At 41.3% G+C, this 19,861-nt stretch overlaps 1 protein-coding gene across 2 annotated transcripts in view; it reads left to right on the forward strand.

The window, feature by feature from the left end:
* nAChRbeta2 (nicotinic acetylcholine receptor beta2) overlaps positions 1–19,861 on the forward strand; it is a 1,855,029-nt gene that overhangs the window by 1,390,141 nt on the left and 445,027 nt on the right. For both annotated transcript variants that reach the window (XM_070086879.1, XM_070086880.1), the window contains exon 7: positions 11,382–11,509. In XM_070086879.1, coding sequence (XP_069942980.1) covers positions 11,382–11,509 — 128 coding nt within the window. The remainder of the gene's footprint in view (positions 1–11,381; positions 11,510–19,861) is intronic.

Consider the following 19,861-nt stretch of genomic DNA (forward strand, 5'->3'; position numbering starts at 1 on the left):
ATGGTTTCAGGGAGGGAAAATCCTGTGTCACATACCTATTAGAGTTTTATGACAAGGTGACAGAAGTAAGACAAGAGAGAGAGGGGTGGATCGACTGCATTTTTTTGGACTGCAAGAAGGCCTTCGACATAGTTCCTCACAAGAGGTTACTGCAAAAACTAGAGGATCAGGCACACATAACAGGAAAGGCACTGCAGTGGATCAGAGAATACCTTATAGGGAGGCAACAACGAGTCATGGTACGTGACGAGGTGTCAAAGTGGGCACCTGTGACAAGCGGGGTTCCACAGGGGTCAGTCCTAGGACCTGTGCTGTTCTTGGTATATGTGAATGACATAACGGAAGGGATAGACTCAGAAGTGTCCTTGTTTGCGGACGATGTGAAGTTAATGAGAAGAATCTAATCGGATGAGGATCAGGCAGGACTACAAAGAGACCTGGACTGGCTACAAGCCTGGTCCAGCAACTGGCTCCTTGAGTTTAACCCCGCCAAATGCAAAGTCATGAAGATTGGGGAAGGGCAAAGAAGACCGCAGACACAATATAGTTTAGATGGCCAAAGTCTGCAAACCTCACTCAAGGAAAAAGATCTGGGGGTGAGTATAACACCGAGCATATCTCCTGAGGCGCACATCAATCAGATAACTGCTGCAGCATACGGGCGCCTGGCAAACCTACGGATAGCGTTTCGATACCTCAGTAAGGAGTCGTTCAAGACTCTGTATACCATTTACGTCAGGCCCATACTGGAGTATGCAGCACCAGTTTGGAATCCACACCTAGTCAAGCACGTCAAGAAATTAGAGAAAGTGTAAAGGTTTGCAACAAGACTAGTGCCAGAGCTACGGGGATTGTCCTACGAAGAAAGGTTGAGGGAAATCGGCCTGACGACACTGGAGGCCAGGAGGGTCAGGGGAGACATGATAACGACATATAAAATACTGCGCGGAATAGACAAGGTGGACAAAGACGGGATGTTCCAGAGATGGGACACAGACACAAGAGGTCACAATTGGAAGTTGAAGACTCAGATGAATCAAAGGGATGTTAGGAAGTATTTCTTCAGTCATAGAGTAGTCAAGCCGTGGAATAGCCTAGAAAGTGAAGTAGTGGAGGCGGGAACCATACATAGTTTTAAGGCGAGGTATGATAAAGCTCATGGAGCAGGGAGAGAGAGGACCTAGTAGCAATCAGTGAAGAGGCGGGGCCAGGAGCTATGACTCGACCCCTGCAATCACAAATAGGTGAGTACACACACACACACACACACACACACACACACACACACACACACACACACACACACACACACACACACACACACACACACACACACACACACACACACACACACACACATACACACACGTACACATCAGATAATGTGAAATTGGCTCCCATAATTGGAGGACAGGTCGCCGCCTGAGGAAGCAGATACTCGGCTGGTTCCTGAGGGTGGCAGTCACATTTAGTTCCAGGTGACAACTGAGGGTGGTAGACACAATCAGCATCCTGAGGGTGGCAGACACAATCAGCATCCTGAGGGTGGCAAACACAATCAGCTTCCTGAGGGTGGTAGACACAATCACCTTCCTAAGGGTGGCAGACAATCGGCTTCATGAGGGTGGCAGACACAATCACCTTCATGAGGGTGGCAGACACAATCACCTTCTTGAGGGTGGCAGACACAATCACCTTCCTGAGGGTGACAGACACAATCACCTTCCTGAGGGTGGCAGACACAATCACCTTCCTGAGGGTGACAGACACAATCACCTTCCTGAGGGTGGCAGACACACTCACCTTCCTGAGGGTGACAGACACAATCACCTTCCTGAGGGTGGCAGACACAATCACCTTCATGAGGGTGACAGACACAATCACCTTCTTGAGGGTGGCAGACACAATCACCTTCATGAGGGTGACAGACACAATCACCTTCTTGAGGGTGGCAGACACAATCACCTTCCTGAGGGTGACAGACACAATCACCTTCCTGAGGGTGGCAGACACAATCACCTTCCTGAGGGTGACAGACACAATCACCTTCCTGAGGGTGGCAGACACACTCACCTTCCTGAGGGTGACAGACACAATCACCTTCCTGTTGGTGGCAGACACACTCACCTTCCTGAGGGTGACAGACACACAACCTCGGGGAACCTCGCGAGATTCCCTTAACATTAACATCACTGAGTAAGAAACTCTGTTCCCAGCAGAAGTTTAAAACAATTTAAACACCATTACTGTTCTACACTAACCTCGTACAACAAGACTTACTTGCTAAAACACTTTGCTCTTCGAAAAGTTCACTCTTATTCTTGTGGGTAAGTTTTCACGAGGCAAATTGATCTCCCTGGGAATGCATTTTTCCTGTCTGGATGTGGCTATGTTTATATTACAGGTACACAGCAGCTTATGTAGAATTTATATATATTTAGTAAATTGCAACGAAAAAATGCATTCACAATCTGCCATAAAAAAAATATTTTTTACGAGACATTATCTGGAGATTTTTTTATATTTTCGTTAATTAAAACCATAAATAATTTTTAATTCGCAGCGAAGCTATGAAGGAACCTGCCTTAGCGTTGTTGAAATTATCATATGCACTTTGTATTGCTTCAGCCTAATTGTAGACTAGTGTAAATTACTCAATATTTATTATATAGCAGTAGTTACTGTTGCTGGTGGCGGCCCTCTGACCTACACATCCTTCATTGCTTGGTTGATTTTGTACTTGGTGGTTATATTTGTCCAGTTTCCCTTGAAGACATCTACACATGTCCAATCAATTTTTCTGATATCCTTAGGTAAAATGTTAAACAGTCTTGAACCACCGATGTTTATATACTTTCTCTAACTGTGCCACGGTGCCTCTGTGTTTCACTGGGTTTATTGTACACTTTCTTTGATATCTCTCAGTTCAGTACGTTGTTAGGGCAGAGCGCAGGTTTGGGACATGACCCTAAGTGCTTTCTAGGTATACTGCCATGTATCTCTCTCCTTCTGTAGTGATTATATGCAGTATTTTGGACTTCTGGACGTTCCCAGTAATTTAAATGCTTTATTGGCTCTATGGGGGCCATAAATGATCTTTGTTCGTGTTCCAGCTCTGACATCCATTTAAATAGTGTTATCATTTGCACTATTCCTTCGTTTTCAAAGTTCATTTGACTTATTGTGTTCTTTGAAAGGTCAGCAGACATAATTACTCCTAGGTCTATCACATATCTCTATGGCTCAATTTGATGGTCCTCTTGGGTTTAGCATGAAGTGCACCCCTTGAGTTCTTTCTTTTCTCACTTAAGCAGCTAGAATTTTTCCTCGATAAACGTCTTATTGTTCTCTACTTCCTTCTGGAAATCTCTGCTTATATCACAATTTTTTCTTAACTTCTACTAAGGCAAATTTTGTGCTTATTTTAGTATCGTCTGCAGAAGATGAAGTATAACTGTGGCAAGTGCTTTTACGTCTGCTATAAGGATTATTTGTTTGTTTAATTCATATTAAGCGCTCAACCCATTTGGGTCACGCAGCGCAAGACGTGATACAATCGAATGGCTATACTATTGCCTGTGGTCACAGGCGTCCGAGGATCACTTCTCAAGTGAATACCCTAGAAAAACGATACAACATATGATTAATTGCTGTGAGGATAAGGAACTGTATAGTGGTCAGGACCAAACCCTGAGGGTACTGAGCTTTTTACATTGCTCTGTACTGAACTTTTATCTGTTTAACACTTCTTTTTGCGTTCTGTATGTCAGACCTTGAAACAGAACGATTTTCATAGCCCAGGGACTGACCACCTAAAAACTACTTCGTCAAGGCTTATGGACTGATGCGCCATCTCTCCACTGCTTCTTCTGTCTCCATATTTAGTCACCTCTGTATTAGAAGACACGCAAATGAGTATCGAAGGTCCCAGGTTTTTCAACACCGTTTCTTCGTGAATAATGAAAATTACATACAAACATCAGCCAGTCTTGATAAATTAGACACATGTGCAACTCTTGGGTATCTTTATTAAGGAAAAGTTTCGCCACACAGTGGCTTCATCAGTCCATACACAGGAGAAACTTGAAGGACAGGAGGAGAATGAGGTAATCAGTCCCTCAACCTTGAGTCGATGTGGTCAGTCCATCAATCTTCTATTCAAGATTGATGGACTGACCACATCGACTTAAGGTTGAGGGACTGATTACCTCATTCTCCTCCTGTTCTTCAAGTTTCGCCTGTGTATGGACTGATGAAGCCACTGTGTGGCGAAACTTTTCCTTAAAAAAGATATCCAAGAGCTGCACATGTGTCTAATTTATCAACTTGTCGGTTCTGTGAACCATTCATTTACAATTCTGCCAGTCTTCAAGAGAGAACTTGTACATGAATGCTATGTAATAGCGACAAGATGAAAATTAGACACATGTGTAACATCTGGGTAACTTGTAGTAGTGAGGAAGGTTGTGTAGATGTCCTCTGAACCAAGATTCCATGAATGTGATGAATGGTTTGAAAAACCGACAAGTTGAAGATTGAGACACTTATGCAGCATATGGGAATCTTTATTCAGGAAATGTTTCGCCACACAGTGGCTTCATCAGCCCAATACAAAGAGGAAGGCGTAAGGAGAGGAGGAGTATGAGGTAATCAGTCCCTCAGCCTGGAGTCGATGTGTTCAGTCCATCAATCTTGTAGAATGTACAGCATAGGGCCGTAGACGTGGCTTATATACTGTAGTGAGGTGAGGTGAAGCAGGCGGAGGCGGGGGTCATAGTGGTACCATCCACTAGTCGAAGTAGGTCTTCGTCGAAAGGTTGAACAAGTGTTGAAGAATTCTTTGTAACAAGATCCCATGATGCTGCAGTGTCTGACAGTTGTGATGAATGGTTTGAAAAACCGACAAGTCACTGGTAGGCGGGATTCCCCAGTGGAAGTAGGTCCTTCCCAAAGAGATGGGTTAGTTAAGAACATAAGAACGAAGGAACACTGCAGAAGGCCTACTGGCCCATGTGAGGCAGGTCCAAGTCTCCTACCGGCTTAAGCCAATGCACCCAACCTAGTCAGGTCACATTGACTTAAGGGAGGAACACGGCAACCGACCTGGTAGCACAAGCTATCAGGTGCAACTCACACCCACCCACATCCACTCATGTATTTATCCACCTATTTTTAAAGCTACACAACGTTCTGGCCTCTATAACTGTACTTGGGAGTTTGTTCCACTCATCCACAACTCTATTACCAAACCAGTACTTTCCTATATCCTTCCTGAATCTGAATTTTTCCAACTTAAAACCATTGCTGCGAGTCCTGTCTAGGCTAGATATTTTCAGCACACTATTTACATCCTCTTTATTTATTCCTGTCTTCCATTTATACACCTCAATCATATCCCCCTAATTCTACGTCTTTCTAGAGAGTGCAGATTCACGGCCCTTAGTCTATCCTCATAGGGAAGGTTTCTGATACATGGGATCAACTTTGTCATCCTCCTTTGTACATTATCCAGAGCATTTATATCCATTCTGTAATACGGTGACCAAAACTGTGCAGCATAATTTAAATGAGGCCTAACCAAGGATGTATAGAGTTGAAGAACAACCTGAGGACTCCTATTATTTATGCTTCTTGATATGAAGCCAAGGATTCTATTAGCTTTATTGCGAGCACTTATGCACTGTTGTCTTGGTTTCAGATTACTGCTAACCAGAACTTCTAAATCTTTTTCGCAATCTGTAATATTAAGATCTACATTATTTAGTTTATATGTGGCATGGTTATTGTCCTGTCCAACATTTAGAACTTTGCATTTGTTTATATTAAACTGCATCTGCCACTTCTCCGACCACTACATCAGTCTATTCAAATCTTCCTGGAGTGCTCGAATGTCCTCGTCAGAATGAATTCGACGGCCTATTTTGGTGTCATCGGCAAACTTGCCGATGTCGCTCTTTATGCTCTCATCTATGTCGTTTATGTAGATTGTGAACAGCAGGGGGCCCAACAATGACCCCTGTGGAACACCGCTCGTGACGCTTCCCCACTCTGATTTCTCCCCATTTATGCAAGGTCTCTGCTGCCTATTTGTCAGCCATGCCTCTATCCAGGAAAAAATTTCTCCTCCTATTCCATGTGCCTTAATTTTCCTCAATAGTCTCTGATGTGGGACCCTGTCAAAAGCCTTACTGAAGTCCATATACACAATATCATATTCATTACTATGATCTACCTCCTCAAATACCTTAGTGAAAAAAGTTAATAAATTCGTAAGGCAGGAACGCCCCTTTGTAAAACCATGATGAGATTCGTTGATTAATTTATGCTTTTCAAGGTGGCTACGAACTGCCTCGGCAATTATTGATTCCATAAATTTTCCCACTATGGAGGTTAGGCTTATTGGTCTATAGTTCGAAGCTAAGGACCTGTCACCTGCTATGACAGGTACCATTCTCTGACCCACGTTCGCCTTAGCTTTTGGGTTAAGACATGGCCCAGTTCTACACTCCTCTCTAGCGCTAAACGTCGCATGTCCCTTCCTCCTCGCTCACCCCACTGGAGTCCCGACAGAAGAGCCTGAATTTTTCTTCTCAATATCTGTCCCACGATCGCCTTCGCTGCTGGGTTAAGCCCTGGCTCTGTTTCTACGACTAAGAACACTCCTCTCCAGCACTATTCTTCGTCTGTCCCATCTTCCCCGCTCATCCCATTTGGGATCTTACCTGAACTTTCGTTCGTTCGTTCGTTACTTCTAGTTAGTCAGAGCACCTGTCACATATTAGCACTCAGAGAGAGCGTCCAGCGAGAGCATCGACACCATGCCCAGCCCTTCTAGGGCAGAGTAAGTGCCTGAGCCAGAGCTTTCAGCTCACAAGACTGTCATTCTCATTAGCCCCCATGGGGCGGGGAGGGGAGACCAGAGAGGCCTAGCTTCTCCCTACGAGCCCCGTAGGGCGGGGAATGTGGCTAGGCCTGGGGACAGTTGGTCCCGGAGATGAGGAGTACGATCGACACCATGCCCAGCCCTTCTAGGGCAGGGTTGGTGCCTGAGCCCGAGCTTGTAGCTCACAAGATGAGGGGGTACTTGTGCCTCCTCCCATGGAAGACTTAGGTCTCCGACACTCCCTAGACAGGGAGCCAGTGCCGGGCCACCACTTGGAAAAGGCCCGGGCCGGAAGAATACCGGCGAATCTTTAACAACACTTCTGGTTAGTGTGACTTTGTAAATGGTCCAAGTCGAACCGAAACGTCGTCGTAAGCTTCTCTTTTTCATATGCGGGTTATTTGTGTATCGTTCCAGTCACGGTATTGTGCCTTTTTTTTTTTTGTTATTTATGCAGTATTTCTGAGATCAGACAATTTCTTTCACTAAGACGTACGGTTGTTTTGAAGCCAACATTTTCAAAACTAAGGTAAACTGATTCCACTTACTGCCATCAAATGATGACAGATGTGTTATCTAAACATTACATAGCAATGTTTATTATTGTTCACAGATGTGATGTAACACTAAATAACTGCTTTCCCAGTGGGTAGGTCATTAAGAATGAGCATGTGGTTTAATAAACTCTTTTGTCCATAAAGAGGCGCTAGTTTTCTGCAGGATAATGAATCGTGAGGGAATTAGTACACTGTTTGTTTACAGTTACCTGTGATTCCTCTTGTAATTCTTTCCTCTAGAATACAATCATAAACAACGAGGTGAAGTGCGTATATTGTGTTAGTACTCACCTAATTGTGGATGCATGGGTCGAGTCACAGCTCCTGTGTGTAAACTCCACAGTCATGAGGTAGATTGATTATTTAACAATTTTAAGAATAGGTAAAACTTGCGATTTTGGCTTAAATAGCGACGCTCTTCTTGCCATATAGGACAAGCGAAAATTTGTGTATGCAATATAAATATAACTGCAGTAATAATAATAGTAATAATAATAATAATAATAACAATAATAATAATAATAATAATAATAATAATAATAATAATAATAATAATAATAATAATAATAATAATGTATTAATATTTCCCCCAGTCTACTTACACTTCTCAAATCTACCAACATTTCCCTGTACTTACACTTATTACTCTATCCCAACACTTCCCCATGAATGCTATCACTTTTAATGTGCATTAACACTTTTGTTCGTGTAATAAGAAGGCGATCTATTACTTTACACTGTGTGTTAACACTTCACACTATGTACTGACACTTTACACTGTGTACTAACACTTTACACTGTGTAATAACACTTTACACTGTGTACTAACACTTTACACTGTGTACTGACACTTTACACTGTGTACTAACACTTCACACTATGTACTGACACTTTACACTGTGTACTAACACTTTACACTGTGTAATAACACTTTACACTGTGTACTAACACTTTACACTGTGTACTGACACTTTACACTGTGTACTAACACTTTACACTGTGTACTAACACTTTACACTGTGTACTAACACTTCTCACTGTGTACTAACACTTTACACTGTGTACTAACACTTTACACTGTGTAATAACACTTCACACTATCTACTAACACTTCACACTATGTACTAACGCTTCACACTGTCTACTAACACTTCACACTATCTACTAACACTTCACACTGTGTACTAACACTTCACACTGTGTACTAACACTTCACACTATCTACTAACACTTCACACTATGTACTAACACTTCACACTATGTACTAACACTTCACACTATGTACTAACACTTCACACTATGTACTAACACTTCACACTATGTACTAACACTTCACACTGTGTACTAACACTTCACACTGTGTACTAACACTTCACACTATCTACTAACACTTCACACTATGTACTAACACTTCACACTATGTACTAACACTTCACACTATGTACTAACACTTCACACTATGTACTAACACTTCACACTATGTACTAACACTTAACACTATGTACTAACACTTCACACTATGTACTAACACTTCACACTATGTACTAACACTTCACACTGTGTACTAACACTTCACACTATGTACTAACACTTCACACTATCTACTAACACTTCACACTATGTACTAACACTTCACACTATGTACTAACACTTCACACTATGTACTAACACTTCACACTATGTACTAACACTTCACACTATGTACTAACACTTCACACTGTGTACTAACACTTCACACTATGTACTAACACTTCACACTATCTACTAACACTTCACACTATGTACTAACACTTCACACTATGAACTAACACTTCACACTATGTACTAGCACTTCACACTGTGTACTAACACTTCACACTATGTACTAACGCTTCACACTGTCTACTAACACTTCACACTATCTACTAACACTTCACACTGTGTACTAACACTTCACACTGTGTACTAACACTTCACACTATCTACTAACACTTCACACTATCTACTAACACTTCACACTGTGTACTAACACTTCACACTGTGTACTAACACTTCACACAATCTACTAACACTTCACACTGTGTACTAACACTTCATACTATGTACTAACACTTCACACTGTGTACTAACACTTCACACTATGTACTAACACTTCACACTATGTACTAACGCTTCACACTGTCTACTAACACTTCACACTATCTACTAACACTTCACACTGTGTACTAACACTTCACTCTGTGTACTAACACTTCACACTATCTACTAACACTTCACACTATCTACTAACACTTCACACTGTGTACTAACCCTTCACACTGTGTACTAACATCTCACACTATCTACTAACACTTCACACTGTGTACTAACACTTCACACTATGTACTAACACTTCACACTGTGTACTAACACTTCACACTATGTACTGACACTTTACACTGTGTACTAACACTTTACACTGTGTACTAACACTTCACACTGTGTACTAACGCTTCACACTATCTACTAACACTTCACACTATCTAGTACACTTCACACTATCTACTAACACTTCACACTGTGTACTAACGCTTCACACTATCTACTAACACTTCACACTGTGTACTAACACTTCACACTGTGTACTAACGCTTCACACTATTTACTAACACTTCACACTATGTACTAACACTTCACACTATTTACTAACACTTCACACTATCTACTAACACTTCACACTATGTACTAACACTTCACACTGTGTACTAACACTTCACACTGTGTACTAACACTTCACACTATCTACTAACACTTCACACTGTGTACTAACACTTCACACTATGTACTAACACTTCACACTATCTACTAACACTTCACACTGTGTACTAACACTTCACATTATGTACTAACACTTCACACTGTGTACTAACACTTCACACTATGTACTAACACTTCACACTGTGTACTAACACTTCACACTATGTACTAACACTTCACACTATCTACTAACACTTCACACTGTGTACTAACACTTCACACTGTGTACTAACACTTCACACTGTGTACTAACACTTCACACTGTGTACTAACACTTCACACTGTGTACTAACACTTCACACTATCTACTAACACTTCACACTGTGTACTAACACTTCACACTATGTACTAACACTTCACACTATCTACTAACACTTCACACTGTGTACTAACAGTTCACACTATGTACTAACACTTCACACTATCTACTAACACTTCACACTGTGTACTAACACTTCACACTATCCACTAACACTTCACACTGTGTACTAACACTTCACACTATGTACTAACACTTCACACTGTGTACTAACACTTCACACTATCTATTAACACTTCACACTAACTACTAACTCTTCACACTGTGTACTAACACTTCACACTGTGTACAAACACTTCACACTGTGTTCTAACACCTCTCCCTGTGTGCTAGCACTTGTTACAATATACTAGCACTTATCCCAGTGTACTTTCACTTCTTTCTGTGTCCTTTGATTCCCTCACTGTGTAGTAGCAACTCTACCCGTGTATTAATTAACAACTCTTCCCTTACGCATATCAATGGCGTAAGGTACCGAAAAGATGATGAATTAGCAGTTATTCAGTACCGTAGTCTTGATGAATCTGAAGAATCGTCAATACTGTTGTACCGGATACCTGCTTCTTGGCTAAGGGACTGATTATCTCATCTTCTACCTCTTCAGTCTTCTGTATTGTACTGATAAAGCCACTGGATGGCGAAACGTCTACAGAATAAAGCTACCCAGATGTTTCAAACGTTTCTAAAACCTTTTCCTCTATAGTAACACCTCTCCCTCTAAACTATAACGTCTTTCCTTGTACTAACACCTCTGCTTGAGTACTAACACCTTTGTACTATCACCTTTACCCGTGTACCAACATCTCATTACGTGTTTCACCGCGCTAACTTCTCTTCTTCTCGGCAGATATCACCTTCAACTTGACGATGCGACGGAAGACGCTCTTCTACACGGTGAATCTCATCATACCTTGTGTGGGCATCTCCTTCCTCACGGTTCTCGTCTTCTACCTTCCATCCGACTCGGGCGAGAAGGTGACCTCATCGGCTGCTAGATGTCACTTACGTAGCTCCTAAAAGTCTTATAGAGAGTTATTAAAGACCTGTTAGATATTAGTGATTCTAGTTAGCTTCTTGAAGGGGTATTAAGGTTCTGGTCGGTTGTTGCTTTGGGATTTTAAAGTCTCTTAAAGACCCGTGAAAGAGATAATTGAGGACTCTTAGATCAGTCCTAAGAAGTCTTCAAGAAGGTTGGAGGACTGATACAGAGCTGTTAATTACATTATAGAAAGCTGTAAAAGACCCATTACAGGCGCATTAAACGCTGTCAGAGACATATTTGAGACCTTTCAGAAGATTATTAAAGGCTTAATAACAGGTTCTCAGAGCGCAAATTATTTTCTTAGGTGTTACAAAGCAGTTAGAAAGAATTACGAGAGGGATATTTAGGGCGTTTTTTTTCTCTCTTTTACCAAGAGAAGGAGAGATCCATATTCAGCTGGATTACAGCTGTAAATACGTACTAAGACACACCAGAAACCACTGATTGCTGATGCAATGGTGCTACAGAAGTGGTACCTTTCTGTTACACATCTCTTACACAGGTGTTACAGAGGTGTTGTATGAAGGTTGCAAATGTTTTTATAGGGTGTTTTATAATTTGTATGAAAGTTTTACAAGTGTTTCAAATGCCTTACAAAGGCGGTACGATAGTGTCACAAATATATGGTTACAAAGGTGTTGCATTAGCAAAAGTACTGTTTTACGAATGCGCTGAAAAAGTGTTACAAATGTGCTCAAATGTGAACTGAAACTGGTGTATGTGTAATTCGAAATATTTACAAGGGTGATAAAACGGTGATAAAAAGGTGAGTCATCCTAGGTCAGTGTCAGCTGTTGCTGAGTCATCCTAGGTCAGTGTCAGCTGTTGCTGAGTCATCCTAGGTCAGTGTCAGCTGTTGCTGAGTCATCCTAGGTCAGTGTCAGCTGTTGCTGAGTCATCCTAGGTCAGTGTCAGCTGTTGCTGAGTCATCCTAGGTCAGTGTCAGCTGTTGCTGAGTCATCCTAGGTCAGTGTCAGCTGTTGCTGAGTCATCCTAGGTCAGTGTCAGCTGTTGCTGAGTCATCCTAGGTCAGTGTCAGCTGTTGCTGAGTCATCCTAGGTCAGTGTCAGCTGTTGCTGAGTCATCCTAGGTCAGTGTCAGCTGTTGCTGAGTCATCCTAGGTCAGTGTCAGCTGTTGCTGAGTCATCCTAGGTCAGTGACAGCTGTTGCTGAGTCATCCTAGGTCAGTGTCAGCTGTTGCTGAGTCATCCTAGGTCAGTGTCAGCTGTTGCTGAGTCATCCTAGGTCAGTGTCAGCTGTTGCTGAGTCATCCTAGGTCACTGTCAGCTGTTGCTGAGTCATCTTAGGTCAGTGTCAGCTGTTGCTGAGTCATCCTAGGTCAGTGTCAGCTGTTGCTGAGTCATCCTAGGTCACTGTCAGCTGTTGCTGAGCCATCCTAGGTCAGTGTCAGCTGTTGCTGAGTCATCCTAGGTCAGTGTCAGCTGTTGCTGAGTCATCCTAGGTCAGTGTCAGCTGTTGCTGAGTCATCCTAGGTCAGTGTCAGCTGTTGTTGAGCCATCCTAGGTCAGTGTCAGCTGTTGATGAGTCATCCTAGGTCAGTGTCAGCTGTTGCTGAGTCATCCTAGGTCAGTGTCAGCTGTTGCCGAGTCATCCTAGGAGAGTGCGAGCTGTTGCTGAGTCATCCTAGGTCAGTGTCAGCTGTTGCTGAGTCATCCTAGGTAAGTGTCAGCTGTTGCTGAGTCATCCTAGGTCAGTGTCAGCTGTTGCTGAGTCATCCTAGGTCAGTGTCAGCTGTTGCTGAGTCATCCTAGGACAGAGTCAGCTGTTGCTGAGTCATTTTCAGTGTCAGCTGTTGCTGAGTCATCCTAGGTCAGTGTCAGCTGTTGCTGAGTCATCCTAGGTCAGTGTCAGCTGTTGCTGAGTCATCCTAGGTCAGTGTCAGCTGTTGCTGAGTCATCCTAGGTCAGTGTCAGCTGTTGCTGAGTCATCCTAGGTCAGTGTCAGCTGTTGCTGAGTCATCCTAGGTCAGTGTCAGCTGTTGCTGAGTCATCCTAGGTCAGTGTCAGCTGTTGCTGAGCAATCCTACGTCAGTGTCAGCTGTTAATGAGATATACTAGGTCAGTGTCAGCTGTTGTTGAATTATCCTAGGTCAGTGTCAGCTGTTACTGAGTTATCCTAGGTCAGTGTCAGCTGTTGCTAAGTTATGTTAGGCTAGTGTCAGCTGTTGCTGAGCTATCCTATGTCAATATCAGCTGTTAATGAGTTATCCTAGGTCAATGTCATCTGTTTATGAGATATCCTAGGTCAGTGTCAGCTGTTGCTGAATTATCCTCGGTCAGTATCAGCTGTTGCTGAGTCATCCTAGGTCAGTGTCAGCTGTTGCTGAATTATCCTAGGTCAGTGTCAGCTGTTGCTGAGTCATCCTAGGTCAGTGTCAGCTGTTGCTGAGTCATCCTAGGTCAGTGTCAGCTGCTGCTGAGTCATCCTAGGACAGTGTCAGCTGTTGCTGAGTCATCCTAGGTCAGTGTCAGCTGTTCCTGAGTCATCCTAGGTTAGTGTCAGCTGTTGCTGAGTCTTCCTAGGTCAGTGCCAGCTGTTGCTGAGTCATCCTACGTCAGTGTCAGCTGTTAATGAGACATACTAGGTCAGTGTCAGCTATTAATGAGATATACTAGGTCAGTGTCAGCTGTTGGTGAATTATCCTAGGGCAGTGTCAGCTGTTACTGAGTTATCCTAGGTCAGTGTCAGCTGTTGCTAAGTTATGTTTGGTTAGTGTCAGCTGTTGCTGAGCTTTCCTATGTCAATGTCAGCTGTTACTGAGTTATCCTAGGTCAATGTCATCTGTTAATGAGATATCCTAGGTCAGTGTCAGCTGTTGCTGAATTATCCTAGGTCAGTATCAGCTGTTGCTGAGTCATCCTAGGTCAGTGTCAGCTGTTGCTGAGTCATCCTAGGACAGTGTCAGCTGTTGCTGAGTCATCCTAGGTCAGTGTCAGCTGTTGCTGAGTCATCCTAGGTCAGTGTCAGCTGTTGCTGAGTCATCTTAGGTCAGTGTCAGCTGTTGCTGAGTCATCCTACGTCAGTGTCAGCTGTTAATGAGATACACTAGGTCAGTGTCAGCTATTAATGAGATATACTAGGTCAGTGTCAGCTGTTGGTGAATTATCCTAGGTCAGTGTCAGCTGTTACTGAGTTATCCTAGGTCAATGTCATCTGTTAATGAGATATCCTAGGTCAGTGTCAGCTGTTGCTGAATTATCCTAGGTCAGTATCAGCTGTTGCTGAGTCATCCTAGGTCAGTGTCAGCTGTTGCTGAGTCATCCTAGGACAGTGTCAGCTGTTGCTGAGTCATCCTAGGTCAGTGTCAGCTGTTGCTGAGTCATCCTAGGTCAGTGTCAACTGTTGCTGAGTCATCTTATGTCAGTGTCAGCTGTTGCTGAGTCATCCTACGTCAGTGTCAGCTGTTAATGAGATATACTAGGTCAGTGTCAGCTGTTAATGAGATATACTAGGTCGGTGTCAGCTGTTGCTAAGTTATGTTAGGTTAGTGTCAGCTGTTGCTGAGCTATCCTATGTCAGTGTCAGCTGTTACTGAGTTATCCTAGGTCAATGTCAGCTGTTAATGAGATATCCTAGGTCAGTTTCAGCTGTTGCTGAATTATCCTAGGTCAGTGTCAGCTGTTGGTAAATTATTCTAGGTCAATGTCAGCTGTTACTGCGTTGTCCTAGGTCAGTGTCAGCTGTTGGTGAATTATCCTAGGTCAGTGTCAGCTGTTGCTGAGTTATCCTATGTCAGTGTCAGCTGTTACTGAGTTATCCTACGTCAGTGCCAGCAGTTACTGAGTTATCCTACGTCAGTGCCAGCAGTTACTGAGTTATGCTACGTCAGTGTCAGCTGTTACTTAGTTATGCTTCTGATAGATCGTAGTAACTGTAAGAGGCTCCTGAGAGTTCTGGATCTGAGAGTGAACTTGGCTGTACACTTTTGCCGTAATGTCGCATCTGTTGTGTAGAGTTCCTTATGTTCGAATTTCATTTCTAGATCCTAGTTCGTCCCTCTTGGTGTCTGGGAGATCATAAATTCCTTTACCTAGGTGAGTGTAAATAATTTATAGGTTATTCTATCTGGGTTTGAGTGATTTTGACTTGTGTACCGATGCTTGTAATGTTCTAGGTAACTAATAGATGGTAATTTAAGCTATAATTTGCATGCGAATGGAAAAAATAATGTGTGAATTGGATATTTTTGATCCCGATCTGATATTTGTGAAAGGATACTAGTCACCTTTGTCACTACACAGCAAACATTATTAAGAGAATGTACACAACTCGCAAGTTATGGATACAGAACTATCAAAGAGAGATTCGCCAATTTTGCCAACAGAGACTAGTGGTTGACGATCATTAGTGAGGTCAGGATAACTAATGAGTCGAATAAATCGTCTCTGAAATTGCCTCAGTAAGTTCGTAGAAGAGGAGCTTCCTCAGGTGTCCCAAAGGTAGTGAAGGGCCACTGAGACATTAGTACAATTTACAACTAAACCGCAATTTAATGAGAAAGTTTTGATGGCGTTTTAAGTTTGTCTTGAATCATTTTCAGGAGAAAAGCTTCTCTTTCAATTGTAGACTGATCGAAACGTTGATTTATGTTTCTTTTCCCGTGAACTGTTTCAGTCACGGTACTTTGACTTTTAATCTTTCGAAATTACTTACCTGTTTCCAGCTTGTCAAAGGCAATCTGAAAAAGCTATGAGATTGGTGGCTTCCGGGACCAACAAGATAGAAATGCAATAGCCAGGTTAAAAAAAAAAATACAGCGTACAACATTGCAGAACCCGTTTTTATTTGGGTAACTTTTCGCTCTGTGTTGGACTTTATCGAATCATCACTTAATACAGTTCTACACTGAGCGAAGCAGTGATTTGATAAAGCCTGCAAAAAATGGAAACATATCCTAATCGAAGTCTGGAACCTGTGTCTTGTCTTCGCAGCTGTCGCCAGTATTCCACTTGGATCTATTACTAAGGTGCAGAATGAGGATTTGAGGTCAGGCTGGGAGTTTGGAAATTTAATTTGTAATTGTTAGAGATCTTGACCAAAAAAGATAGAGATTAGTGAGAAATGCAGAGGTGACGAATCAGATATGGTTCAGTGGTCATATTCAGTACATGTACTGTTTTGAGAGCTCTTCTTAGTTGTACATGGTTACGGTGAGATCCTCTTGATGGTTGTACATGGTTACGGTGAGATCCTCTTGATGGTTGTACGTGGTTACGGTGAGATCCTCTTCATGGTTGTACGTGGTTACGGTGAGATCCTCAGCGACTGTGTTATGGAGAGATTACTAGTTGTTTTCTGTGGATGTTCTTAGTTATGGTCAGAGTCTCGGTAGCAGATCGATATTGCTAAAATGTAATACATTTACCTGGTAGTGAATGACAGTTCCTGGTTGCTCGATGATCTTAACTGGTTCGAGATACCGTGATTGATAATAAAGCCCTTAGATTATTCACCAAATATTCAACTTAGTTGTATATTGGATTTCGTTGCATATTATGTGGTGTAACATCACTACGTTCATCCTAAATTAGTCCATGAGCTTATGCCTAAAACATGACTTTTCGGTACCTCCTGAAGAGATCAGTTTCACCATGTGTTAGTTAAATGATATATATATATATTCAGAGTACATTACACTGCAGTAGAGCCAGTTATGTAGTCGGTTTAAAAGCCAGATTTATTTTAGTTCATCAGGAATAATGCGTTTCAGCATTTAAACCACGGAACGGATGAGATTTGAACCCAGGGCGAGTAAGTCGTAAAATTCGCCATGAGTTCAAACCCCCACTCGTTCCGTGGTTTGTTTGCAATCGTGCTATTACGATTTCGAGATTTATTTCATCGTTGACCGTGCATCAAGTGGGGCCACGCAAGCTATGATAGTTCCAATAATTGGATCTACCACCAATCCCGAAAAATGCTCATCACTTTTGAATTCTGGTAATACCATAATTTTTAAGGCCTAATTTGATACTATAATATACTTATAGATACACATTGTGTGTATTATAATAACAGTAATACTTCACATTAGTTGAAGTTATACATTACTATACATAAGACCAAAATTAGTATACATATATACATTGCCTAGAGTCATGATATATATATCTTACTAATATAAACTTTCAACGTTTTTTATATCAAGTTATATAAGATTGCCATGAAATATATTACTGAAAAACATTCATGAGGCATAAGAGTCATTTGTATCAAATATTTAATAAATGGTAAAATTTACAAATATATAAAATATATTAGACTCGTCAAACCATCTAACCATCTATGATCATATTTCTTCTAGTCTGCCTATAATTCAAAGTGCACAAGCAAATGTATATTAATCTATTAAGTAAAAGGACACAAATGCAGATAATATGACATTTTATTGTGGCAATGTTTTGCTCTCCAGGAGCTTTATCAAACGACTTGATAAAGCTCCTGAAAAGCGAAACGTTGCCACAATAAAATGTTGCATTAATTGCATTTGTGTCCTTATACTTAGCATATTGTCGGTAATTCTGCCAATATTAATACATATAAATCTATTTACAGAACACGGAGCTTTGAATATTTTCAAACCTATGAGCATTTGCGATTTAAAAATTACAGAACAGCCTCAGATGCAGGCAGAAACATCACGGTGAGTTTCTCACCATTCTTCTTTTTCTGTAAGAAATCCTCCCCATTAAAGATGGAGTAATACACTAAGCTGGCAACTACTAAATTAATCTTCACTATTGGCGGAGATCATTTATACAATATGCTGATGTTGTAGCATTTTGTGGTGTATGAGACGAGTGAATAACTGAAGAGTTTCCAGCATCTTTGATGGAGTATACCATCACACAAGAACTGGTTTGAGGATTTCTTGGGATGTGGATAGGCCTGTGAAGCAGCCAGTGATAGAGCGAAAGCTGAAGAGTGTTTTACTACCAGACAATACAGGCATTTACAAAGTACTTGTAGTGGGTATGTGTTCTGTCATTAGACAGCAGCTGTTACTGTCAAAAAACACTAAAAAAGCGTGTTCTGATAAGGTTGGATGAAGCGGGAACCTTCCTCCTGTATAGCCTCAATTACTCCATTTCATCAGATTCGTTATTGACATAGTTATGCGCACTTCCTGTCATTTCACAGACAGTTATTGCTTGATATCTAATTTACTTTTTGCATTTAAGTTGCTTCCACTTATTTATTATCAATTCTATTTGACTTTCTCTTTTGTCATGGAAGCTGAGAAGCCTAGAACTTACTTTTTCTAGTTTCCCTTCCTTTTCTAGTTTCCCTTTCCCTTCCCTAATATTGCCAGAGCTTTTTATACGTCAGCGATAATGCAGAGCTTGTAATAATATTGGTAGAATTATCGACAATATGTAAAGTAAAAGGAAACAAGTGCAACTAATGTGACACTTTTATTTTGGCAACGTCTTGACAAAGCTCCTGGAGAGCGAAACGTTGCCACAATAAAAATGTCACATTAGTTTCACTTGTGTCCTTTTACTTTACAATGCATAGCTTATCAGTTCTGCAAAGTTGTTGTATTTCTTGTCTGCGAAACACATGGTGTAATTACTTCTATTGTGTTTCTAATCCTAAGTTCCTTGTTGGCTTTCGGAAAAAAAATATATACAACTTGCTGACAGAAATTCTCACTGAACAACTCTCTATCTGTAGAAGAACTCTGGACTGTTATATTCGGCGTTTTGTCACAAATTACTCCAAGTTCACTCTTTAATATGAATAACGCTTTTGGGGGTTTAATAAAATCTTTCATTTTGTCCACAGGAAAAATTTTGGAAATATAAAATTAAAGGGTAAGATTTCCTATTTCACTAGCATTCATTTAGTTTAGCAAGAAGTTATACGTCTGGTGAAGTGAGATGTGTTCTTGGTATGTTATTGTTCTAGCAAATAATACAAGATAGGATATCTTTTTCCCAAATGTTTTGGATGTCCAAGATTCTCTTAACACCTCCATCATCCCTAACTTCACCAATATCCATTGTTTTTAACTGTTAAACCTTTCCACTGGAATAGCAGAGATCAGGAGACATGTTCCAAGCATACAAAATACAAAAGTGGAATAGCATAGAGTGTATACCAGGAAGAGGTTTAGTAAAGGGAAGCACATTGAACATAACCAAAAGATACACAGTATATTTTGGTTAGCGTATGGTAGTAAAAACAGAATGTTTACAGAGTTTCAAGAATAATTACAGCTGAAATGGATTATGCTAGAATTTTATTTTTATTGTTTATTG

The sequence above is a fragment of the Cherax quadricarinatus genome, chromosome 20 (assembly GCF_038502225.1).
Source record: "Cherax quadricarinatus isolate ZL_2023a chromosome 20, ASM3850222v1, whole genome shotgun sequence".
In the NCBI taxonomy this organism is placed as follows: domain Eukaryota; kingdom Metazoa; phylum Arthropoda; class Malacostraca; order Decapoda; family Parastacidae; genus Cherax; species Cherax quadricarinatus.